General features: G+C 45.1%; 1 protein-coding gene across 2 annotated transcripts in view; it reads right to left on the reverse strand.

Annotated features, from left to right (window-relative positions):
* Positions 1–27,720, reverse strand: part of DDO (D-aspartate oxidase) — a 65,716-nt gene that overhangs the window by 13,817 nt on the left and 24,179 nt on the right. The window contains exons 1-2 of one of the 2 annotated variants that reach the window (XM_063917132.1): positions 14,311–14,877; positions 367–542 (exon numbers count right to left, since the gene is read on the reverse strand). In XM_063917132.1, coding sequence (XP_063773202.1) covers positions 367–405 — 39 coding nt within the window. In that variant the 5' untranslated portion in view covers positions 406–542; positions 14,311–14,877. Of the gene's footprint in view, positions 1–366; positions 543–14,310; positions 14,878–27,720 lie in introns of those variants that run through there. The other variant, XM_063917131.1, reaches the window with a different exon arrangement.

The raw sequence follows: 27,720 nt of genomic DNA on the forward strand, positions 1-27,720 counted from the left end.
TCAAGATCCTACTCTACACCCCTTTGTCTTTCCTTGTGCAGCCCAGTGTACCCCGCAGCAGAAATATAATTATGCATGGCATGTTGGCTTTTTGCAATAATCAAAATCTACCGAAATTCCTTGGATTATACGGCAAATAACTCCCTGCAAGTTTCTCTCTTTCATAGGCATACATACACTGAAATAAAATGTGGAAGGTCTAAAATGGTGTACAGCCATGGCCCCTAGCTGCCACTAGTTGGGAGGTAATACACAGTGTAGCTATGGCACTGCGGGGCTGAAGGTGCAGGTTGTACAGCTCCAGGTTTTGAAAGATCAGTCAGCTCTTATATAATATATAAGTTGGCACTGGCAGATGCCATTTACCGGGAAAGATGTGAGGGATGAGGCATCCAGCGGCAACATCGCCTGTGGTGTTTGGGGAGAATTTCTCTGAAATAACAGTGACTAAGCACTGTGGAAGAGATTCAGTGATGTAAAGTGCTGTTGAAAGACCAACCAGTCCTCCTCCAATTACTGCAACTCGTACCCTCTGTGATGACCTACAGGAAAACATGATAACAGTTAAACCAACCAACGTGAAACTTTCATACTGAAAAATACTATATAGTCCAGGGAAAGGACAAAAAAAAAAAAATAAAGCTATTAAAAATAGTCCATTTTGCCTTAAGAGGGACACAAATCCTTCCTGGACTCTTACTAGCAAACAGATATCCCGCAGATCACATACTATATTATGTTATTAACATCAGTAACCCTATATATTTTGTTTCAATAACGTCTTACAGTGCCTGCTGGCCCACAGTTAAATTCCCGACAGTCGGGATCCTGGCACCCATTGAAATGCTGGCGGCCGCAATCCCGACCGCCGCACAGAAACCCCACTTGTGTGGTGGTCCACACCATTACCCGAAGTGTGGCAGACGCAGCGATACCGCGAGTGGACATGCTGTGCTCGAGGTCAGGATTCTAACTGTTAAAAAAGGTTTTAATTTGTTAAAACAATTTATTATAACCTTTGAACAAATATGTGTAGAATTTAAAACACATCACCAACTAATGATATTTTCTGCACTGAACAATCCAACAAATTCATGATGTAATCTACAGCCAAACCTATATTAAAAAGCAAGAAAAGCTCTATTTAATGTTACCTTGTAACTAATCTCAAAATGTATCAACAATGTTGATGAATGCAATGCAACATTGTTGATACATTTTGAGATTAGTTACAAGGTAACATTAAATAGAGCTTTTCTTGCTTTTTAATATAGGTTTGGCTGTAGATTACATCATGAATTTGTTGGATTGTTCAGTGCAGAAAATATTATTAGTTGGTGATGTGTTTTAAATTCTACACATATTTGTTCAAAGGTTATAATAAATTGTTTTAACAAATTAAAACCTTCTTTTTTAATGATTTATGCTTTCTCTGTGCGCTGCAATTTTGCTGCTTTTTTCTAGATTTTCTAGATACAGGGTTGAGTGACCCCTGTCTTTTGTCAGCTGCACAGAAATCGCAATTGATTAGCGCTGGGTTAACTTCTTTTCTTATTTATTCGGTATTTCAGTGTCAGTATTTCGACCACCGGGATTTCATACCATACCCTGTCTGCTAACTCATCAGCAAAAAGGTATGGTTTATGGGGCAAGAATATAATACAGTGACCCCGCATCTTAAGGGCCCTACACACTGGCCGACATGACTGCACGATATGAACGATCTCGTTCATTAATGAACGAGATGACGTTCATATTGTGCAGTGTGGAGGCACCAGCGATGAACAATGCGCGGCCCCGAGCTCGTTAATCGCTGGTCCCCCGTCGGCTGTACATGCAGTCCAATATGGACGATCTCGTCCATATTTGCCTGCACTTCAATGCAGCCGGGTGACGGGGGGAGTGAAGAAACTTCACTCCCCCTGTCACTGCCCCTCCGCCGCCGGGTCGCCCGTCGGCTGTATCCACCATCGGGCAGCTCGGCGGCGGATCGGCCAGTGTGTAGGGCCTATTACCTGCACAAGCAATAGAAAAGATGTATTGCCACCAATTAAACCCATTCTAACTGCAAGTGGGTCATTCAGCTCTCCATAATTAGGCCCGTATCATATGTGATCAGAATACCATTTTTTATCCAAATCCAGTGAACCCAGGTTAAAACGACCAGTAAGGTTCATTTGCATAATTATAATACAGATAATCAAAATAGATTTCAGTGTTCACTTTTCACAGATTTGCTGTTATCCGCTTTTTCTGTTCACCGAGAGCCCGATTCAGATTTGTATGCAAAAGTCTACGCAGCTGCAATTTGAGGGTATGGACTTTGCTAAACATCACAAGTGAAGCTCCCGCCCAGAAATGAATAGACGCCCACTGAAGCCATTGCAAAGTCTCAGCAACTGCATACACGTCGACGCATAAATGAGGAACATGGACTCCCCAAGCAAGTAAGTCTATGGTCACGCAGACTGGCCATGGGAACTGAGAGGCTGGCGTCATCTTTTCTGCACATGGGATTGCATGTGCAGTTGGCCGATAAGGCTTGTTAGTGCAATTGCAGAATACATGCATAGATATTCTGACAATTGTGATCTTTTCCAGCATTCATAACAAAGATCTGATATCAGATGGGTTATTAGTCAGGCATAAGGCCAGTTGCTGAATATTATTGTGTGCGTGTGTGGCCAGAATTACGTCATGTAATTCAGTACAGGTTACTGCAATATAAAAACCTGGAGAAGTGATAAAGAAGTGATAAGTGGAAGGTGATAATGTACCAGCCAATCAGCTCCTAACTGTAATTTTTTAAACCTGTAATGATTGGCTGGTGAGTTATCACCTTCTACTTATCACTTCTTTATCACTTCTCCAGGCTTAATACATCTGCCCCAATGTTTTGTATGAGCATCAGCAGACTTTATACTGGGTAATGTCCCTGTGTGAATACTGAAAGTGTAACTGATGGTATAAGTTCTGCTTCCCAAATGTCAGCAGTGGTGGGGTGAAAGATTGAGTGCCTGAGGGAGCCGAAATACCTGAAAGCCTAGGGGCCCGGCCATAGGTTAATACGGTCCCGACAATGATGCAATACCCATTTTGCAAACATGCATAACAAGTCTTACGCATGTGCAGCCCTCCCACCATTGGAGTTATACGCAAATGTTTGGTTTGTGATCCCGAATCAGGATCAGAGTCAACTCTTTGTTGAACGTGGATTGTGATAAATATGCCCAATAATCCAGCTCTACGTCTATAGCCCTTCTCCTTGGACCAAAGTGCACCATTATTTCCAACATTAATATATGTTACCACTGTAACCCCTCTTTTACCCAATAATGTTTTACTAAGTGTTAATGCCTTCACCCAAGCTAATTTTGGTTTCCATGACTTAAATCTGGGCTAGCTTGGAATAGCTTATTAATGCAATGTTAACATAGTAACATAGTATCTGAGGTTGAAAAAAGACAATTGTCCATCAAGTTCAACCTATTTGTGGTCTCCTATGCATGATGATTTGACTAAAATTTCTGACTGATGCTGCTGTCAGCCGTTGCATTTTATCCCTATTTATAGTAACTATAATGCATGACTATGCACCATACCCCTGGATATCCTTATCCATTAGGAATTTATCTAACCCATTCTTAAAGGTGTTGACAGATTCCGCCATTACAACTCCCTCAGGCAGGGAATTCCAAACACGTATTGTCCTTACCGTGAAAAAGCCTTTATGCCGTATTGTGCGGAATCTCCTCTCCTCTAACCTGAGCGAGTGTCCACGAGTCCTCTGTGTTGATCTAACCAAAAACAGGTCCCGCGCAAGCTCTGTGTATTGTCCCCTTATATATTTGTAGATGTTGATCATATCCCCTCTTAGTCTCCGCTTTTCCAATGTAAACATGCCTAGTCTTTCAAGCCTTTCCTTGTATTCCATCGTCTCCATGCCCTTAATTAGTTTGGTCGCCCTCCTCTGTACCTTTTCAAGCTCCAGGATATCCTTTTTGTAGTACGGTGCCCAGAATTGTACACAGTATTCAAGGTGTGGCCTCACTAGTGATTTATATAACGGGAGTATAATACTCTCGTCCCTAGCATCAATACCCCGTTTTATGCATGCTAATATCTTATTAGCCTTCTTTGCTGCAGTCCTACTTTGGGTACTACTGCTTAGCTTGCTATCTATGAGGACACCTAAGTCCTTTTCCAGTACAGAATCCCCTAATTTTACCCCATTTAGTAGGTAGGTGTAATTTTTGTTCTTGTTACCACAGTGCATTACCTTACACTTGTCTGTGTTGAAGCGCATTCTCCATTTGGCTGCCCATGCTTCTAATTTAACTAAGTCGTTCTGAAGAGACTCAGCATCCTCCTCTGTATTTATAGCCTTACACAATTTGGTATCATCTGCAAAAATTGACACCATGCTCTTTAGACCTTCTGTTAGGTCGTTAATGAAAATATTGAACAATAGCGGTCCTAATACTGAGCCTTGCGGCAAACCACTTAGCACTTCAGTCCAAGTTGAAAAAGATCCATTAGCCACAACGCGCTGCTCCCTATTATCTAACCAGTTTTTGACCCAAGTGCATATTGTGCTTCCTAGCCCTGATTCTTGTAGCTTGTAGATAAGTCTCATGTGTGGTACAGTATCGAACGCTTTGGCAAAGTCTAAATAGATTACATCCACGTCTTTACCCTGATCTAGGTTTGCGCTTACTGTTTCATAAAAGCCAAGTAAGTTGGTTTGACAGGATCTGTCCTTCATAAACCCATGTTGATTCCTTTTAATGACCTTATTGGTTTCAAGGAACTTCTGAATACTATATCTTAGAATACCTTCCAATACTTTCCCCACTATAGATGTAAGACTAACTGGTCTATAATTACCTGGTTCAGCTTTACTTCCCTTTTTGAATATAGGCACTACTTCCGCTATACGCCAGTCTTTGGGAACCATACCTGATATAACTGAATCCTTAAAGATCAAAGATAGCGGTTTTGCCAGTTCAGAGTGAAGCTCCATTAGAACCCTTGGATGAATGCCATCGGGCCGTGGTGATTTATTAATCTTTAAATGTTTTAATCGGTCACAGACTACTTCCTCGCTTAAATAAGTACCTATCAGTGTCATATTCTCATTATTGAGATTGAGTGTCAGTCCCTGAATTGGGTCCTCTCTAGTGAATACTGTTGAAAAAAACTCATTTAGTGTGTCCGCTATGTCATTATCATTTTTGCTTAAGACTCCCAACTTGTCTTTTAAAGGGCCTATACTCTCCTTCTTTAATCTCTTGCTATTAATGTATTTTTTTTTTTTTTAAATATGTTTATTAGATTTTTCCACATAAAGACATAGAGAGAAAGAAAAGCAGAAAAAACAATGCAGTACAAATGCATGTAAAATGCTTATGGGTTACAAAATAGGCAACAAAAGGTATGGCATAATATCACACACCACCACTACCATTGGCACTGTGTGCAGAAGCGAGCAGTGCAAAGGACAATACCAAAGCAGCAGCAGTAATGTATATAAACAGCGAGCTAGGCCTATAATACATTTTGAAAGAAAAACTGCACACAGTCCTTTACATATATACCAAAACCAAAATCAACAGAACAATCATAGAGAAAAAGAAAGAGGAAAGAAAAGCAACAAAGACATGGATAAGAAGTATGAGGGAGGAAGAGGGGGGGGGGAGGAGGGGGGGGGGGGGTTGCAGATGCCTAAGGGAAATTCATCATACATGATAAGGCACACTTATATAGGGAACGTAGGGATCAAATCACTCAGTATCAAGGTATGGGAGCGAGCATCATCCCGTTTCTAAAGGTGAATCATCACCAATGGAAATATAGAGTTTGCGGTAAGAATCCCAACTAAGGGAATCAAACAATTTCAGTACATGAGATCGTTGTGGGGGTGGAAGGGAGTCAATATATATTACCCATTTCCTATAAAAACGCAGTGCGTTACGGTCAAGATCTGGGAGAGTGGATTGGCGTTCAAAGTACAGTGTATTAGTTAGTAGAGACTTGAGGTTACCCAAGGAGGGAGAGGTTCGGTATATCCAATGATTCAAAATTAACTTCTTCCCCAAGGTCAGTAATACGTATAAAAACGGAACGCAATAGGCCTGAGATGGAGGTAAACGCCAGGTTGAAGTATTAAGGCCGAGGAGTGCCACTGGGTCCACAGGGAGAGAGATCCGGAAAGTAGATTTTATATACCACACTACTTTATTCCAGAATCGTTTAATCTTCGGGCAGTGCCAGAAGTTATGCATAAAGAGGGCATTTGGTGCTTTACATTTGGGGCAACGACCTGAGTCTGTAGAAACCATATATTTGCGTTGTCCCGGGGCAATATATGCCCGATGTAAAAATTTAAAGTGGATTTCCTGAAGCTGAGCAGAATGTAGGGCTTTCAGGATAGCGGGAAGGAGTGAGAGGAAACACTCCACCGATGGGTCCCAGGACCACTCACTCGACCATTTTGACAACATGGGGGGCCAAAAATCCTCCGGCCTGCCAGGTAGTAAGTCCCGGTATAGCCAGCATATCTTGTATGAGAAGTTTGGTAATGTGACTAACAGGGCGGACAGAGGATCCTTTCTCCGCTCGTGCACAGGAGGGATGGGGAGAGATTGTACATAATGGCGGACCTGGAGGAACATAAAGAAATCAGATGAAGGTACACCGTGTCTCTCGGTTAAGTCTGCAAATGACAGTATATGTCCACCCGGGTCAAAAACGTCTCGAATGAGGGCAATGCCCCTAGATTTCCATGTGAGGAATTTGGTATTATCGAGGGGAGGAGTGAAGCAGGGGTTTCCGCATAAGGGGATAAAAGGAGAGTATTCCGGGTTGCGATGCATGGCCTTGTTAATGGCCCACCAGGAGCGATACGCGTCCCAGAAAAGAATATTAGGGCGTACCATAGGTGGGAGTAGGGCTTTTGGGGTATGCAGCAAGGCCTTGAGGTCATAAGGATGTACAAGGCTCTGTTCCATGTCATAATTAACATATGAGGAGGTGCCCCTTAACCAATCCGAAATGTATCTAAAGTTCGCAGCCTGGAAGAAAGCCAAGAGGTCTGGGACAGCCAATCCACCCTGGGCACGGGGGAGTTTAAGTTTAGGAAGAGAGATCCGAGACCTCTTGCGATTCCACAGGAATTTAAAGAACATTCTATCATACTCCTTTAAGTCTTTGGCAGGGGGCTGGATAGGTATCATCTGGAGGAGGTAGGAGATCTTGGGGAATATAATACTCTTCAAAATAGCTACTCTTCCTAGTAGGGAAACAGGTAGAGAAGACCAAGTGGATAGCAGTTGGGACACTTTGTTAAAAACAGCGGTATAGTTGACCGAGTATAGGTCTAAAATATTCACAGGGATATATATATACCCAAATACTTGAGGCCTAAAGTGTTCCTCTTAAATTGAGTAAGGGTGGGGACCGAGGGGCGCTGACAGGCAGTCGGATTGAGTGGGAAGAGCTCAGACTTAGAGGCATTAACACGATAACCCGCAAAAGCGCCAAACTCAGAAATAGCCTTCATTATCGGCGGGACAGAGGTCTCAGGCCGTGAAATAAAGAGGAGCATGTCATCTGCAAACAAACTCACATGAAGCTCATGTTCGTGAACCATTACTCCGGAGTAGTCTGGGAGATGACGCAGTTTAATAGCCAGGGGCTCTATGGCGATAGCAAATAAAAGTGGGGAAAGGGGGCAGCCCTGCCTTGTGCCTCGGTGAAGAAGAATGGGAGCAGACAAATAGCCATTACACATAATGCGAGACGAGGAGGGGGAATACAGATTACGTATCATGTTGATCAGGTCCAGCGGAAACCCAAACCTATCCAGTGTCGTATATAAGTGATCCCAACTAACAAGATCAAACGCTTTCTCCGCGTCTAGAGAGAGGACGTATTGGGGGTCAGGGTCTCCGCTGGAGTGCAACCAGGTGGCCGCGGCAAGAACTTTACGGATATTGTTAGTGGAATGTCGGCCTGAGATGAAACCAGTTTGGTCAGGATGAATAATGGAAGGGAGCAGTCCCTTTAATCTATCTGCAATGATTTTCGTAAACAGTTTATAGTCAACGTTGAGCAGGGAGATGGGTCGGTATGAGCCGGGGAGATGGGGGTCCCTCCCAGGTTTGGGAAGGAGACATATCAGGGCTTCGTTAAAGTACAGAGGGAGGGAGTGGGAAGATAAAATTTTATTAAATACTAGGGTCAGAGGATCCAACAGTTTAGGTAGGAGCATTTTGTAGAATTCTCCAGAGAACCCATCAGGTCCAGGGGCTTTCAAAGGCTTAAGATGTTTGATCGCCGCCTCCACCTCCTGGGTAGTAATCGGCAAGCAAAGATCCCCCGCCGCTGATGTTGATATTTGAGGCAAGGAAACTGAGTTCCAGAAAGAAGTCTTAGCTGATAAATCAAGAGGGGGAGGGGAGTAAATGTCAGTGTAAAATTCTGAGAGGAGCTGCGCCATGTCCACAGACTTGGTAGCTAACGAGCCATCGTCTCGCTTGAGTGTCTGGATCACTGAGGAAGGCACTGAACCCCGCAGAAGATTTGAAAGAAGACAGCCTGTTTTATTGCCGTACCTATATAAGCGGTGATTTTTGTTGAAGGTATGGCGGTCGCCCATTAATGCCAATACAGCACCAAACCGACACTTACACTCCAAATATACCTTCTTTGAGGCAGGAGACGGGCACTGTTTAAATTGTTGGTAGGCATCAGTTAGGCAGCGTTGGGAGGTTTTAAACTCGGAGAGAAATTGTTTCTTTCTCGTGGAAACATATTCCACAAGTCTACCGCGTATAACCGCCTTCGAGGCCTGCCAGAACAGTAGAGGGTCAGTATCAGTAATACTTGCATTATCCAGTCTGAACTCCTCCCAAAACGCCTCCAACCTGTTTCGAAATTGTAGGGAAGAGGTAAAGGAAGTGGGGAAACGCCAGCATTTAAAGGAGCCATAGTCTAATGAAGTGGTAAGGGAAACCCAAATCAGAGCGTGGTCAGAAAGGGAAATTGTTTCCATCTGCGCTTCAGTATTTTGAGAAATCAGGGAATCCGATAGCAATAAAAAATCTATTCTGGACAGAGTGCCATGGGCAGCCGAGAGACACGAGTACTCCCTGTCAGTGGGATGGAGAAATCTCCAAGCATCAGTCAGATGCAGTTGTTGTGCAAAAAAGGGGATACCCAAGGTAGGAGGGGAGCGTGCACGAGCGGAGGAGTTCGAATCCATATAAGCGGAGACCACAATATTGAAGTCTCCACCCACAATCATTGGGCAGGACATAAACGGGCACAGTGTAGTTATAAGACTCTTGAAAAAAACCTTTGAATATGAGTTTGGGGCATATACAGAACATAAAACATATTTAGTATTATGGAGTAAAATTTCAAGTACTAGGAATCTACCAGCAGGGTCGCGCAGGGTGGTAAGGACCTCAATATGTAAGCTACGTTTAGCAAGGATCAACACACCCCTAGCCTTAGAAGAATAGGGAGCGTCGGAGAGCACCTGCCAGCCCAAGACACCCAATTTTTGGGCCTCCGGGGCGAGAAGGTGCGTCTCCTGTATAAACACTATATCCATATGTAGTCTATTTAAATAAAGCAGGATCTTCTTCCTCTTGATAGGGGAATGGATACCCCCAACATTCCATGTACCCACTTTAATAGCAGACATAAGGCATTAAGTAATAAGTAATCATACAGAAGGACATCTTACAATCCCATAAGCAATGGAGGGTGGGAAGAGACACAAGAGGAGGGAAGGGAGGGAGAGGACAAAAGGATAGTAGAGACATAGAGATGAGAAGAAAATATAGGACCCACCGAGGGGTCCCACAGCAATATTCGTACAACAACTTCACGGTATTATAAGTAATGTGATAACCGAAGGCAGTAAGGAGGACTTTGCTCCTAGCCAGCAACCACTATAATGAGCAGCATAGGGAATGGGGGAGGGGGGAAGGAGTGAGGTAGGGGGAGGGGGTGTAAGGGAGGGGGGGAGATGGGAAGTAGTAGGGAGGGGAGGGGATAAGGGATATGGGTGAGCAGCTAAAATGGCGTCAGCCCACCTCTAAATGGACAGGTGAAACATAGAAAAACAGGCAGTTAGGCATATGGAATTATATGAAACCGGAAACAGGCGTTTAAGATTACATTGTTAAGAGGAAACTTATATTGTTTTAAGATCATATATACATCACCCAGGAGACCAATGTGGGAATAGCGAGAAGGTCCAAATAAGAACTGCCGGGGGGTTTCATAGTCCACGGGGTGGGGGTGAGAGAAAAAAAATATATATATACAGAAAAAATAAAAAAGTATGATGTAGATGATCAAACCAAGGCAACAATGATGCAGGATAGTTTCAGGTCGGTGTCTGCAGAAGACGGCTATTTCGGCATTTGGTCAGAGGCTTCGGTCTCCGAAAGATAAGCAGCGGCATCCTCCGGGGTGTGGAAGTCTTTAAAGGACGTGCCATCGAAAATCCTCAGGCGTGCAGGGTAGAGTAGAGCAAACTTACGGCCCTCGTGGGCTAATTTTGAGCAGATGGGAGAGAACGCCTTGCGTAGCCTGGTGAGCTCCGGGGAAAAGTCCTGGAAGATTAATAATTTGGCATCTTCCCAAACAAGGTCTCTTATACGGCGGGACGCGGACCACAGGGCCTCTTTATGGAGGAAGTTAAGACATCGAAATAGTACAGCACGCGGTCGGGTAGATGCAGCAGCGGGGCGGCCGGGGCCGGTTCTATGTGCACGTTCCACTACTATATCCGAGCAGGCATCTTGAATTCCAAGGAGATCTGGAAGCGTGTGTCGAAGGAAGTGGTAAAGAGCTTGGCCCTTAATCGACTCTGGGAGCCCAATAAGCCTGAGATTATTTCGACGCGATCTATTTTTGAGATCGTCAATCTTTGACCACACCATGTTTTCTGATTTCTGCAGTTTAGCGGAGATGTCGGATAATTCAGCGATTTGCTGAAAATTTTCACCAGCAGTATGCTCCACTTGTAGAACACGCTTGGATAGTTGTTTATACTGGCCTTTAATGTCCAGGACAGCTTGTTGCAGCGCAGCAGCATGCAGCTGAGCCTGTTCTTGAAATAAGGGCTGGACAGTCGATTTCACTGCTCTAACAATGTCCTCATAGGACAAGGGATGCCCAGGAATAGAGGAAGGCAGCGATGAGCCTGGAGCAGTGGACCCTGCAGGGGAAGAGGAGCTGGTGGTCATAGGGGCCAGGGGAAGTGCGTATGAAGCCGCCGCACGAGCTCCGGCGTCCAGAGAAGCTGCGGCGGCCATTTTAGAAGCCGAGCCGCGGCTTTCAGATTTGGCACGTGGGGGCTTTCCCTGCATCGTGGGAGCAAGAAATCGGTCCATAGAGGGGGGCTGAAGGTACAGGGAGCAGGTAGTTAGGAAAGGCCGCTCAGTGGACGCTCAAAGTGAGCGATATGAGGGTGGTTAGTGGTTGCAGGCACCGGAGCTTCCAAGCAGCGTGTCACTCCATGCAGTGCCGGAACCGGAAGTCCTGCTATTAATGTATTTAAAGATTTTTTTGGGATTCGCTTTGCCTTCCTTTGCTACTAGTTTTTCAGTTTCTACTTTAGCCGCTCTTATTTCCTTTTTGCAAATTTTGTTACATTCCTTATAGTGCTGAAATGACTCTGCTTCCCCGTCAGATTTGTATTTTTTAAATGCTCGCCTTTTCTTGCCCATAAGTTCCTTAATCTTTTTGTTAAGCCACATCGGTTTATGATTTTTATTCCTTTTTTTTGCTACTCATAGGAATACATTTGAGTGTTTTTTTAGCTAGCAGGAATTTTAGTACCTCCCATTTCTCCGTAGTATTTTTTCCTAAAAACAAACCTTCCCATTCAATATCCCTGAAAAATACTCTCATCTTTTCAAAATTTGCTTTGCTAAAGTTTAAAGTCCTAGTTGAGCCAGTATAGGGCTGTTTATAGAAACTGATATTGAATGTGACCATATTGTGGTCGCTGTTTCCTATGGGTTCCCCTACTATAATACCTGATACCAAATCCCCATTGTTTGTTAATACCAGGTCTAAGATTGCATTGTACCTAGTTGGTTCCTCAATTAGTTGGACTAAGTAGTTATCATTAAGTGTGTTTAAAAACATATTGCCCCTAGCAGTATCACATAAGTCGTTTTTCCAGTTTATCTCTGGATAGTTAAAATCTCCCATCACTACTATGTCTCCTACTCCTGCTGCTCTTTCAATTTGCTTTAGTAACAATTCATCATCAGATGCGTTGATACCAGGCGGCCTATAGCATACACCCAATACTAACTTTTTTATTCCTTTTTCCCCGCATGCAATTTCTACCCATAATGTCTCGACAGTGTCTACAGTCCCCTCCTGAATATCTTCCCATATATTAGGTTTTAAAAACGGCTTTATGTAAAGACACACCCCTCCACCCTTTTTATTTAGTCTGTCTCTCCTAAACAGTGTATAGCCCTCTAGATTGACTGTCCAATCATGAGATTCATCCCACCAAGTTTCAGTAATGCCTATAATATCATACTGTTTGCTGGCTGCAAGTATTTCTAGTTCACCCTTTTTACCAGTAATGCTTCTGGCGTTTACATACATACAACTAAGATAAGTATTTTCCCTTGCGTTAGGGACATCTTTCACCTTATGTAGCAAGGATGACCTGTAATCGTCATTGGTTAGTGCTTTGGTAAAATACCTTTTAGTACCCATGTTAGTAACCTTACCGCCTGCTCTTACCCTCCCCCCAACTTCTCCCCCATTTCGTTTACTACCGCCATCCCCACTATTCTCACTGCATGACCCGTAGTTTCTAGCTAAACCCTCCCCCCAGGCTCCTAGTTTAAAATCTCCTCCAACCTTCTAACCATCCTTCCCCCCAGCACCGCTGCCCCCTCCTCAGTCAGGTGCAATCCGTCACGACAAAAGAGATGGCGCCTGACTGAGAAGTCCGCCCAGGTTTCCAGGAACACAAACCCCTCTTTCCTGCACCAATCCCTAAGCCACACATTTACCTCCCTAATCTCCCTCTGCCTACCTGGACTAGCGCGTGGCACGGGTAATAATTCCGAGAATATTACCTTAGATGTCCTTGCCTTCAGTTTCTTTCCTAAGTCCCTATAGTCTTTCTTAAGGACATCCCACCTTCCGCTAACTTTGTCATTGGTGCCAACGTGCACCAAGACCGCCGGGTCTTTGCCAGCCCCTCCCAACAATCTATCTACCCGGTCCGCGATGTGCCGTACCCGAGCACCCGGGAGACAACAGACTGTACGGCGATCACGGTCCCGGTAGCAGATTGCCCTATCTGCCTTCCTGATGATAGAATCCCCTACCACCACCATCTGACTAGGTACCTCTCTATATTTTATCCCAACCGCGCCAGAGGGACCGCACCTATGGATGCTAGAGGGAGCAGTCTCCTCCGGCACCGTAATTTCTTCACTATCATCCTCCGATTCCTCGTCCAATCGGGCAAATTTGTTCGGGTTTGATAGTTCGGAGATGTCGTGCCTCCCCCTCTTTTTCTTCCTTCTAACTGTGACCCAACTGGCTACCTGCTCATCATCCTCTTCTACCAGTGACCCCTCCCGCAACTCCTCCACCGTTCTGTCTAAACTACGCTCGAGATTGTGAATCCCCCTCAGTCGCGTAACGGTTTGCTCTAGATCAGTTACCTGGGCTTCCAGGGCAACCGTACGCTCACACCTCGTGCAGATGTAATCACACTGGGCCGGTAGCTCCAGGTGTGCATACATCTTGCACGACATGCACTGAGTGAGGTCCCCAATCACAGCCCCTCCCATATTGTTTGTAAGGTCTAACTCCCTGTTACTCTCACAGAAAAAGCAGCAAAAATACAAAGTAGAAGACAAGCAATCTCACTTATACAATAAATTAAGCTGGCTTATACTTATCTATCTTTGTTGCTACTGTATGTGTGGTGATATGCATCAAATTAATGTTAATAATTGCAATACATTAGGCAATAATACACTTTTTGTTATACCTGTCTTCTTTCTTCCCTGTCAGGTTCTTCAGTTCTTCATAATAACAATAATACAACTACAAGGTAATTATTCTATATCTTTATATCAAGCTAACAAGAGAAAGATTCTACATGCATAGACTATACAGTAGCCAACAGCTAAGTCATTTCTCTATTGCTCATGCACAGAAAATCAACCCACAAACATTTACATTTTATAAGATAACTGTGTGCAATACAAAAATGTAAGGGAAAAATATAGACTTTACTCTCTAGGTTGCGCAGTTGGGGCCCATCAATCTCTTCTAAGAATGGTAGTGTCACGATCCGGGTAACTGGACGCCATTTTCTACCAGTTAGGTGTCTCCTGAGATTGGCTCAGCGTGCCAGGGCCGGGTCATAACTATGTTTTGTTTCACATTTCATTTGGTATTACCCGCAGCGCTGGCTCAGCGGCCTTCTTAGTGTTTCCACTTAACTTTAGTATGGCGCTCTCAGTCCTGCTACGGCCGTCACCGCCGCGCCCGTGATCTTGCCACATGGAAGCTGAGCGTGGTGTCCTCTGTGTGCCGCGGCCGCCGCCGACATCCCTGTGGCCGCTGTGCGTGTGTAGAGAAGCGTGGAGTCTCCTGCTGCTGCGGCCTCCGCCGCCATTGCTGTTTGGCACATGGTTCTTCAGATCATCTTTTCCCTTCAAACTCTGTCATGGGCGCAGCCATGTTGGATGAAATCACATGTCATTCTTCTCACCAATCTGCAGCGCTGCTGGTGTCTGTGTGTAATTGTCAGCCAATGCCTACTTCTCAGCAGGTATAAATATCCTGTCCCAGCACCCAGGAAATTGTCAGTGCTTCAATTGTCTTCCCAGTGATTCCAGTCTTCAGCTTCACTAGAATGCTATAGAAAAAGTGAAAATCCTTAAGGGCGCTTCTTGTCTACCGTAAGCCGCCTTCTAAATCCAAAAATGGACCTATCCCAAAAGGTCCACGAATTTGGACAGTAAAAATGGTATTGTGGACTAGATGGCGCTAACGTTCATGCAAGAGTGGAAATTGTGAGGGAATAAAAATACTTAGCTATGCTCTGTATATCCCCGCAGTTGACCGGAAAGACTCTATGTTCGGGTCCCCGATGGAACGTTTAGACCACTGATAAAGCTATTTATCTAATAACATTCACTATAAATGGGTAAGAGACTCAGTACGCAATTGGCGTGTGAGCATACGCTCGGCCGTGATCGAGACGCACATACGACACGCTCGCCCACAACTTGCTACGCTACTAGCGTAGCGTACGCTCGTGACCACGAGGAGAACACGAGCGGTGCAGACGCTCACGGGATGACACTCAGTAAACCTTGTATGCAACACAGTGAAAGACTGAGATTGTACTGTAAACCTTGGTTTTGTAATGTGAGCACAATGCAATGCTAATTAACCTCTATTGTATGAAAGCCTCTTGAGCGATCGAGACACTCTGAATACTCTCAGCAATGGAATAAACACACAATACCTTGCTAAGGTTCCAACACCTTTACTAACAATATATATCTATGTAAAAGTTAAAACAGTTAACAGTTCATACACTACAGGCTAACATCAATATCTAAGCAGGCTAACTACACATAAATATACAATATCGTCACAATCTTATACAATAACAGAGAGAGAGAGAGAATATGGCAAATACAAACAGAGATTTAGAATGGTTACAGAGAATTACTTACACACACTGGGAACGATCGCTGCGCAGCTTCTGGTACCAGCTCCAAGTTAGTCAAGATGAAAACCGTTTGTGAAGAGTGAGTGAGCTGCCCAGGCTGGCTGATCTTATATACACTGCGTACAGTGTACTACAAAGGGACGTATAATCTCATTGTTCATTGGACACAGGAATGTCTCCTCGCATCATAACAAAAGGTCATAGGTTAGTTTGAACAGGTGGGCTGTGACTATATCAAACTGCTCAGGTGGGAGGGAATCTGAGAATTCCCGCCGCATGGATAATGAATCGCAAATATAGTAAATGTCCAGAAGATACTAATGGCCATAACTATACGCAGGAGCGATTAATCTTTACCTAACCAGCACCGGATTGTTTCTAATAAAATGTTCTTTAGTTAGGTACCAAACACAACTGCTCAAACCCTGTCTGACCCTTCGTACCATGAAAAGAGGAATTTCTCTGTCCAGCGACCCTTTACATTAAACAAACTTACAATCATTATTAAGGGGAACATTATCTATAAAACATACTATTTGGTTTTATTATTTTTTTTTTTAAATTCAATAGTTTTTTATTGGTTTTTACAATGTTTTAACATTTAAACATTGCCTAGGGCAAGCATAACATACTTACAACAGCTAGACTATAACACTTAAACAAGTAACAACAACATGCTACGGTATTGCAGAGAGAGCATAGTGTGATGTGGTATTAAATATCTCATTCAGAATCATAAATAGCAATAGAGCAGTGGTGATCCAGAATTCCTATATATTAGACCCACATTGTATTATCTTTTATCACGATATCATCGTGCCTTTGGATCCGGCCGGCCACGGGCCACTCACCCCAGAGAACTCACACAAAGACCACTCATATCGGGCAGTTAAATAGATCTAGGGTTCAGCAGTATTCATCCTTGAAGCGAAATAGCGAGAGCTCATCCACCTTCCCCATATAGCAATAAACTTTTTTTCCGCATTCCTGGCCAGATATACGAATTTTTCATGTGCAACAGTAGTATTAACCAGAGCAATCCAGGAATGTGGCGCCGGGGCTTCATTAGCCATCCATAATCTGGCTATGCAAACCTTGGCCAGAGCACTGAGGTTTATAACATATCGTCGACTGGGCGGGTCTAGAGTTTCCTCATCTATAGTTGCCAATATGCAAGAGATAGGTGTAAGTACGGTAGAGGGGATACCCGTAACAACTATGGCACGTATAACCTCCTCCCAAAACTTCGACACCAGAGGGCATATCCATATCATATGCCAAAAGTCTGCTCCCATAGTGCCGCATTTGGGACATTTTGAGCTGTGGGATCCCCCTATATGTGACAATCGCAGAGGTGACATATATACCCTGTGCAGCACGAACAACTGAATTTGTTGATATCGGACAGATGATGTTGAAAGCCGGCTCGATCCCAGGGCACCCTCCCATATCTCATCCGACACTGGACCTAGGTCAGATTCCCACTTGGTCTTAAGGGAGCTAAGGGGGTCTATATGATGCATTTGAAGTAACCGGCCATATATTTTGGATACTAAGTGACCGGGTCCCACTGTCTGCAACAGCAATTTGACCGGAGAATCAGTAAGCGCCGGCGGGCCATCGGGGAATTGGGCAGACACCGCATGTCTCAATTGAAGGAAGCGATAAAAATACGCTGAGGGGACGTTAAATTCCTGTTGAATCTGCTGGAAAGATCTAAAAAACCCATCAATATACAAGTGTCCCAGTGAAGTCACCCCCCATGGTTCCCACACCTCCCTGACTTGAAGCTGACACAACTCTGGCAATCCATATTTATTGTCCAGGGGAGTGTCAGGGTCAATGCCCTGTCCTTGCAATATCCGATGCGCCAGTCTCCAAACAGTAATATATTGTTTAAAGAGTGGTAGTGCCGATACTTTGACACTTCCACAGAGAAGCAGTCTCAGTGGTGAACCACCTGGGTATTCCTGCAATACCAGCTGAGAATGCAAACTTGAAGTGTCAGATTCATTAACCCATTCCCATAGATGTGCTAGTTGTGCTGCAAAATAATAAAGACGAAAGTTGGGAAGAGCCAGCCCCCCTGAGGTTTTGGGCCTAGTCAGAGTATTAAGTTTCAACCGTGCCCGTTTACTAGCCCAAACCAGAGAGGACATCAAGCCATCTATCTGTTTGAAAGTTTTCTGGGGTATGTATATTGGGGATTGTTGAAGTATGTATAGGAGTTTGGGTTGAAAAACCATTTTTACCATATTAACCCTCCCTGTAGCCGTCAGGGGCAATTTCCCCCAGACCTTCACCTTATTGCGAAGGTAAGATATTTGCGGTGTAATATTAAGGGAAGTAAATTTATGAGGGTCATTGGATACCCATATGCCCAGATACTTAAAGGAATTCACCCATCTTAGCGGGAGAACAACCAATGGGGAGGCAGGGACCTCACCTTGAAGCGGAATAATGGAGGATTTCTCCCAATTGATCAGGAGCCCTGAGTAACATCCGAACTTATTAATAATATCTAAAATCTTAGGCATAGACTCAGCATAGCGATCCACAAATAGCAGGATATCATCGGCATAAAGAGCTATTTTCTCCTCCCTGGTGCCCACGGTGTATCCAATAATCTCAGGGTTCGCTCGCAGAAGACATGCAAGGGGTTCAATGGCTATAGCAAACAGGGTAGGGGACAATGGGCATCCCTGACGAGTGCCTCTGGACAACGGAAAGGAATGTGACACAAAGCCATTCACCGTCACTCTAGCCAGGGGAGAGGAATACATCAGGCGGACAAATTTGATAAAGTTAGGGCCTATACCAAACTTGCGCATGACCCTCCACAAGTACTCCCACTCCACGGAGTCAAAGGCCTTAGCGGCGTCTAGTGATACTACTATGGATGAGGGTGCCTCACGGGGGACCTGTAGATGGGTAAATAATCGTCTGAGATTAATGGATGTTGATTTATTGGGCATAAATCCCGTCTGATCTGGGTGTATGATCTGTGTAATTACCTTATTTAATCTACATGCCAGGATTTTGGCCAGAATTTTGATATCGGTCGGTAGAAGGGAGATAGGTCTATAAGAATCAACCTTCCTATGGTCCTTATCGGGCTTCGGAAGGACAATAATCAATGCCTCCGCCATAGATAATGGGAGGGATTCCTGTGTGAATATTTGACTATATAGCTCAAGCAATTGGGGGACAAAAAAATCTAAATGGCGCCTATATAGCTCAGACGGTATGCCATCGGGCCCTGAAGCCTTCCCATTGGGGGCAGCACTGATCGCATCCGCAATCTCCTCCGGCGAAATAGGTGCCTCGAGGAAGTCATGCGCCTCACCAGTCAGCAAGGGAAGCAGTATAGTCTGTAAATATTCGTCTAATTGCATCGGGGTACAGTCCAGTTTAGAGCTATATAAACGTCTATAGTACGACACGAATTCCGACGCAATCTGTGGGGTCTGCACTACAGTGGTACCGTCTGAGGCCTCTATTTCAACCACGGTATTAGCGGATCTCTCACCTCGTGCCAAAGAGGCTAAATATGATCCCGGCCTATCCCCGGAGGCGTAGAAGGTGTGAGAGGAGAAGAGGAGTCTATGCTGAGTCTTTTCCATTAGACATTCCTTCCATTCCCCCTGCGCTGTCAACCATGCAGATTTGGAACTATCCAAGCAATCCTGTAAGTATTTTACCTCTGCAGCAACACTCAAGGTCTCTAGCTCGGACTCCCGGTGCCTGAAAAAGGTTTTTAAATTAGCCACTCGTTTAATTAGGGTTCCCCGCAAAAAGGCCTTGAACGCATCCCATAAATTAGAGATAGGTTGCCCAGCCTTATTTATCTCAAAAAATTCCCGCCACGCAGTCACCAAATCGGAGCCATCTCCCATATGTACTAGCCAAAACGGGTTAAACTTCCACACTGCCTGGCCTCTAGAGCAGCCAAAGTCCAGGGTCAATGTTAAAGGGGAGTGGTCCGATATACCCCTAGTCTCATATTTGCTATCCTGGACCCTAGGAATCAGATCGTTCGAGAGAAGGGCCAGGTCAATCCTAGAGAACGAGGAGTGGGAATGTGAGAAGCATGAATATTGTTTAGCAGATGGATGTCTCAGTCTCCAGGGATCAACCAGGCCCAGTCCCGACACAACCTCAGCAAAATCATTTCTACCAGAGTGTGGACCAGAGGGATTGGTGGAGAATCTATCCATCGCTTTATCTAAAACATTGTTGAAATCCCCCACACAAACCACGGGTATACCCGGTGACGAGGCCATAAATCCTGCAACCCTTTTTAGGACATCGGAGGAGTACGGGGGGGGCACATATACGGACAGCAAAAGCAGAGGGGTACAGTGGATTTTACACTTTAAAAACACATATCTTCCCCATGGGTCCGTTTGTACTGACTCCAGTACAAAGGGAACTGCCTTCTTTATAAGGATAGAGACCCCCCGAGAGGCAGAAGTGTGTGTGGAATGGAATGCCCACCCTACCCAAGGTCTTTTAAGGGCAAGGGTCTTGCTGCCCACCAGGTGGGTCTCCATAAGACATATCACATCAGCGGCATATTGCTTAATTTGTCTAAGCACAAGGGATCTCTTGATCTTGTCATTGAGTCCCCTTACATTCCATGACACCAACCTAAGTCCAACCATGAGGGGTCGTTTTGATAATAAGAGAGGCTACAGCCAGCAGCCAGCCAGATCCATCTACTCTGTATACAAGAACAAGGCACCACCGCTCAATGAGTAGATTCGTAAGCCACACACACTCAAATTTCGACCATCCATACCAGAAACAACCATAGCCTACAACTTCCCCCCTCCCCCCACCCTGTATACTACTCCCAACCTGCAGCATACTTGGATCCCTGAACCTAATACCGGCTCAAGCCCAGAGCACACACCTTGTTATACCCTGGGTGGAGCCAGAAATACAATAGCCCTAAGAAAGAGAAAACAAAACACAAACAAAACAAAACTTCCCCAGCCTGTAGACTGATTCGCCCCCATAGGATAGAAAAAGAGGCGAGATATACAAAGTCACCCCCCGGGACTTAAGATCAAATATAATCAGGTATATTCGGACCGCCGATATATCCCTCCTCTCCCCCGGCCCCCCACCCGACATATCCCAGCATTATTAATATAGTAATTGCCTGTATGAGAATAACAAGACAGAAAATCAGGTAAATAATTAACCCCCCTACCACCCTCATATCCTCAGGGAACAGCATAGATAGTTAAACATTTTCCCCCACATCCTGTATCACTCCAGTAGATATGCATATAATCTTATCCTGTACATAAAATCTTTTGCCACACAGTCACAGGAATTAATCACTCATCAGCAAGGGCCCGTCTCGCCGGGAAGCGTCTATCCAGCCACATCATCGCCTCACGAGGAGCCTCAAAAAACTTGGTCTCCCCATCAGCTACCACTCGTAATCGTGATGGAAAGAGCATGGCGTATGGCAGTTCAAGTTCCCGGAGTCTCCGCTTAACAGGCAGAAACTGAGCTCTATCTTTCTGCACCTCCACCGCAAAGTCTGGGAAGACCGATATTGGCGACCCGTTCCATTTTAGGGGGCCTTTCGTGCGAGCAAGTTTCAGAACAGTGTCCCGGTCGCGGAAGTGAAGGAACTTGGCGATGAAGGTACGAGGCGGGGCCCCCGGAGGCAACGGGCGCATCGGAACTCTATGAGCTCGTTCTATGGTGAAATGCGGCGAGAATTCATCGGGTCCAAATGCCTTCCGAAGCCACGCCTCTAGAAATTCCTCAGGAGATGAGCCCTCCTCCTTCTCGGGCAGACCGATGAAACGGACATTGTTGCGACGTAGGCGTCCCTCCATATCCGTTAGTTTTTTGCGCACATCAGTCATTTGAGACTCCAAAGTGTCAGTACGCCGCCCCAGCGGAGTGACAGTATCCTCGACATTGGAGATATGGGTTTCGGCCTCACCCACCCTCTCTCTCACCCGTTGTAGGTCCTGATGTATAATGGAGAGATCAGACTGCACCTGCCCAATTTTGTCAGCCAAGCGGGCCTCGCTTGCTGTCACGGCGTCCAACACTTTTTGTAACGCAGCATCGGGTGGTTCTGATGAGGCAGAGCTGTATGCAGGAGAAGGGGGCGAAGACCCATCTTGTGTAGTTTCCCTCCGCTGTTGTTGGGGACCGGGGTTGCGGATAAACTTTTCCATTGCGCCTGCCGCCGCGTTTTGTTGACGGCCTTTCACCATTTTGGATAACACGATGCCACCGTATATGACCGATTATAATCAAAGCAGTGCAGGCAAGAGAGAGGGCGCAGGCAGCGGCTCACTATGTGAGGGCCAATAGACGCAGGACGGATATATATATATAAAAGGACCAGTGTTCCTGACAGTGTGGCACTATAGATTTGGAAGTTATGGTCAGGATCAGGGGATCAAGCGATTTCCCACCTGTATAAACGAGGCAGAGCAATGCAGGTCTGCTTTAGTATCCTTTGCCAGCCACTAGTCAGGTCTGGCTGCTCAGGCTGCATATAATAGTTTCTGGCAGGAGAGGTGTGGACTGGAGCAGAGCTGAGCCCAGTGCCAACCTCAAGATGGCGCCCGGAGAAGCCCACAGTCAGCCCAGCCTGTGTTATATCTCACAGGGGACCAGGGCTTTTGTAGCAGGCAGAGGGGGTATCCGCTGTCCGGCTCATAGGCCGCTCCGTTTGTGTTTTTTTTTTTTTGTGCAGGGCTGTCAGGGGCGGGTGGCGGAGCCCCGTGCGCGCGGCCCGCCAACCGCAAGATGGCGCCCGGCGGTCTCCCGTGCTCTGCAGGGCCGCGACAAGCGCCCTGGTCGTCCGGCAGAGAAGTAGAGCAGAGCGGTATGTAGTGCGGGTGACGGGGCCCCCGCGGTATCCCTTCGCCGGCCGCAGGGCACGCTAGGAGAGCCGGGCGGGAGGCGACTATCACAGCTCCCTTGCAGCAGGATCCAAGATGGCGCCGGCCTCGTGCAGGACAGGATCAGCTCAGCCCTTCTTTCGTACCCAGCAGGTACAGTGAGCACAGGATCCACTTGGAAAGGGGCTCAGATCGGGCAGCAGAGTTTCAGAAAGCCGCACAGGGCCGTTTATGCAGTCTCACAGGGGGTGCCAGGATGTTTTCAGGATATTGTCGGCTGGGGAGCTAGGATAGCACGTCCTACTCCATTACTCGTCAGGCCACGCCCCCTGGTTTTATTATTTAACGATTGAGTCGCCCGCTAGACGCACACAAACTCTACCGTAAATGCACATACCACGCGCCAATGCGCACGGCCGTAGAAGCTCCATTACGCAGCTGCGAGTATCCGCACGCACGGGAGAGAATGTGCACGTGCAGTGGGCAAGCGCTTGAGGTGAATATATGGCAACGTGCAGCATGATATTTTTCCAACTTTGACAGTCCACCCTTTGGCAGTCATCAATAACTGCCACTTCCTAAAACAGTTCAAAAGAAAAATATATGTCATAATGCAAATACAATTTTATGATTGGGTAAAGGGAGGAGAGGAGCAGGTGGGAAAAAGGTATGACCTAGTGAGATAGTAGAAGCATGTGTGTATGAATCCATGTTTGAGGGGTCCTGTATCATCGTGCCGTACGTGTTTTAAATCAAGCTTCGAGGTATTGCGAAGTATACATTTGAATTCCTTCTTATCCCGTATTACGGGTCTGTGGATGGGCTGTCAAACTTTACCGAGCTCTTTTCGGCTTTTTAGTTGTAACAAAATGGGGAAGCACATTTTAGTTGATGATACATGAATGGGGGGATATGTGAGTGCTGATATCTGTGCCTATATTCCCTATTGACTATGTGTGTCATTACCTGAAGGTTGTAGAAATGAAGATAAGAAGCAATTATGGTAAATGCAGTCATAAACTATGTGAGTTTAATATACATTTGCCGATTGGGTCTTGTCTGAAGTCTTGTCTCAATGTACATGTTGACTGTAGTCTCCTGATGCTTTTGCTATAAATGGCAGCAAAAGTTTTTCCATTGTCCAGAAAGTTAGTCACTAAAATATTTGGGCTATCGTAAAATTTAAAGTCACTAGGGAAAATGGGGCTTGTAGCATAGTTCATCAATGGTCTGTATAAAAGAGGTTGTCAAATTCTTCTTCCAAGCGGATGTCTTTGTACCTTGGAGGAAAACAAAGGAGAAACGGGTGAAAGAAACGGACTGTGGAATCACATTTTCATCACAACATTGTCTCATCGTTGGGTCATACATCAAATTAGTTGTTGTTAGTACATTGTCCTCGCTCCTTAGACTCATCACCCTGGTATTACTTTTACGCTTCGCTAAAACCCGAACGCATCTAAATATCAGGCCAACCAATATGACGACTCCCAGAATACACAAAAGAAATTTCCCTACATCCATAATAATACCTTGGGCCCATTCTCCTAAGCCCGAGAACCAATTTCGTGGGTTCAACCATGACACCCAACTGGTCAGCTCATTACCCACAGCAGCGAGTGTGAGATTGTGTTTCCTTCGAAACTCCCACTTTAATTGTAAAATGTCATCCATCTTTTGGTCTATGACCTCGGCTGGGTCCTCCGTGCTGTTTGTAATGTACGTGCAGCACTTTATTCCATATTGAGTTGCTAGGGTAACACAATACCCGCCTGTCACAGCTGTGAGGTAATTGAGAATCATCCTATGCTGAACCAGTTCTGTTTTGTAGGCTTGTAACTCTTTCCCAGTGTACCTGAATGTGTCGTCATACATTTCGGTGATATTGTCTAATAAATTTGCAAGCGCAGATATATATTTATAATTTATCACTCCTCTGGTGGTACGAGTGATATCTAACGCGAGTAGGAATTGAATCCCGGTGGATTCATGGATCAGATCAGAGGCTGAATGCTCTGTCCTCTCTATCAGGTGCCGTTTAACGACGTGCTCGTAATGAGTATGAGTATAAGGAGCTTGGGCACTGCGGTGATTATCTTTCATTTTGTTATGGGTTACAGTCATTACTTCAGGCAGTACTTTTCCAATATAGCACAATCCCTCTGAGTTTGGGGCAAGACACTTATACGCCTTCCTCCCGCATATGAAATATGCATCATCGGGGAGAACATATGGGACGGAGTATGACATTATCATGTTACAAATTTTCCATGTGAAATCTCCTAACCCTAACTCTCCCATCTGTTTAGTACACGTATCAGGTTGTACGATATGTGCACAGTATCCTGGTGATACTTCTCCAACTCGCATGGTCCTACTTCCTAAGGTGTACCTATACTAGAAAAATTTCCTATGGTCTGTTATCTGGCGTATAAGTTCTGTGTCTATGGGCATTCTGTCAGGTCTGTATGAAAAGGTCATGGTTTGATTACTCCATGACACTTCCCAATTTCCCGGCTTTCGGGGATTGGAAATGTTAAAGCACACTAAGGACCTATCCACATGATATTGGTGGAGCTTCAAACTAGGAGGACTAGAGATATTAAACCTCTTGTCCACCGGCCTCCCACCACTTAGCTCAAGTACCTCTCCTACAGTTAAAGGGAATGGTACTAGTCCTGATTTGCTATGGCCTTGAGGTACTTGAGAGCATACCCAACAGTCTGTCTGATTTAACACTTTACCCACTAAGGAGTGATAGTCACTCAATGGATGCCGGTCCATGTGGACATTAAAACTGGACTGACATTTTTTTATGCACCCATCCTCAACTATATTGTCACAATGCCTACAGATGCAGTTCTCTTTAGCTAACAATCCTTCACAATGTCTACAAATAACATGGCTGCTAGATCGTTTTCTGGTACTCGCCTTCGCTTGGTGATTGTGTTGCTATTGGAAATTTACGCCTCCGTCTCAGTCATCAGAAACCCCTTCCGGATCCTTTCTCGACCTCACTGGTACTCTCACCGAAACAGACTGCTCTGGTCAACATCATGGTCAACAGGAAAACACGGACTGCAGTCTCTTGGGGCGAGTCCATCTTACAGGAGGAGAAAGAGAAATTTGTAATGGGGGCACAAAAAAAATACTTTGAGGGGAAAGAAAAATAATGTTATGATGCTTTTGTCCTCTAGTCTTGTTGTTCTTCTTGCTCTGCTGTCATCTCAAAGGTGCTGTCTCTCAGTCTTCCAAACGAACATTCTGGTGATACAATATTCCTTCCAAATCTGCGATCTTTCTGTAAGGAGCAAAAAATCTTGCATTACCATTTGTCCAACTGATGTGTGACATACCATCTTTAAAGCATGAGAACATGAGAAAGAAGAGGGAAAAAACAAACAAACGAGAGAGAGAACAATTCATCACATTTTGCATTAACCAACAAAAAAAAACAAAAAAACATTGTCAGATCTTCCGTTCACCATCAGGCTGTCACACCAACACATCCACTGGTGTCCTTGCAAAGTCCTCTCCCCACCAGTATTCCCACACCCCACCCTTTTGTGCCTGGCCAGGACACACCGATGTCGGTAGGTCACACTGGGGTTAGGTAGACTTCTGCAAGGACCAAATAGCTATGTGATGTTTGAGTTCTGCCAATGAACGTCAGAGATGGGGAAAAAGAAACATTTACAAATAAATTTTTACAACATTTACCCGGCCGTTCCTGTGTTTACAAGGAACTGACCTCCCAATATCATTAACTGTAACCTCAGGCTTACTATCAGTCCTAATGATCACCTTTCCCGACTGCATATTACAGGTGCGGCCCAAACTCCTTCCTATGTGATCCCTGATTACAATTTTGTGTGTCATGACTCTGCTCATGTCTTTGTCTAGGGGTTTTATATACCTTCTGTGGTTCTTTAAACCTACAATCTCCTGCATAATGACCTTCCTTCTGGCAATTATAACACCTTATCACCTTTGACTTACCCACAGGGATCTGAGGCCTCTTACCTCTCTGTGCTTCCCTGTGCTTGCTGATGTTTTGCTCATGCCCAACAGCGGACTTTCTTAATGCAGCCACCGAGATATTTCTCCAGTTTGGGTTGGTGGTCTGTACCCTTGTTCTCAACACTTCCTTTAAACCATTCATTAATACCTTAACCGCTACTTCTCTATGCTTCACATTTGTTTTGATGTTTTCTATCCCTGTATACTTAGCCATGTCCTGCAATGCCCGATGGAAATAATTAGAAGTAGTTTCCCCTTTGTTTTGTCTCATGGAGAAGATTTTGTTCCACTCGACAACGGCTGGGAAATAGACTCCTAACTGTCGGTTGATCTGCTTAATACATTCCTGATTGTGTTCCTCCGTTTGAGGTACTTCTGTGTCTAATTTACAATCAGTAATGAATTTCGCAGGGTCAACACTGGAGGGCAAACATGCCCTCAGCACTGTCCGCCAACCTTTGTTGGTGGGTTCTGTGGAGTTTCCTAGTTCTTTAATGAACCTTTGACATGCAACTATATCTTTCCTAGGATCAGGAAATTCAGACATAATTGACCTCAATTCCATCCGGGACCAGGGACGGCGCATTGCACTGTCCCTGACGGGAATGGTTCCCTGAGCGTCAGTCTTCCCATTGGGGACTGTGATCACCCTGACAGGATTAAACTCAATTACATCATCTTGTGTTGGTTCTACAATATGAGGTACATTTGTTTGTGCGTGATATATAACACCGTACGTACCTGTGGACACGACCTCACCTGACCCTCCGTAAGGGGGTTTGATTACTGCCTTTACCGAATTGGTCGTGTCCACCTGGATGTCTTGTGTGATGGCTGCTGGAAAAGGTGCCGACATCGTGCTGGGCTCACTTTCTTGGTGGTAATCCTGAGGGAAGTTTAACATGGAGTGCAACTTGCACGGGTTAACAATTGTACATTTAACAGTTTTACTTTTATAATTGTTACATTTGTTACACTTATCCTTATCATCTATAATACAGTTGCTAAGTGCATTTTTATCATACACCAGTGTGCCATTCTCTGTAACCA

This window comes from Pseudophryne corroboree, chromosome 4 (assembly GCF_028390025.1).
Source record: "Pseudophryne corroboree isolate aPseCor3 chromosome 4, aPseCor3.hap2, whole genome shotgun sequence".
NCBI lineage: Eukaryota > Metazoa > Chordata > Amphibia > Anura > Myobatrachidae > Pseudophryne > Pseudophryne corroboree.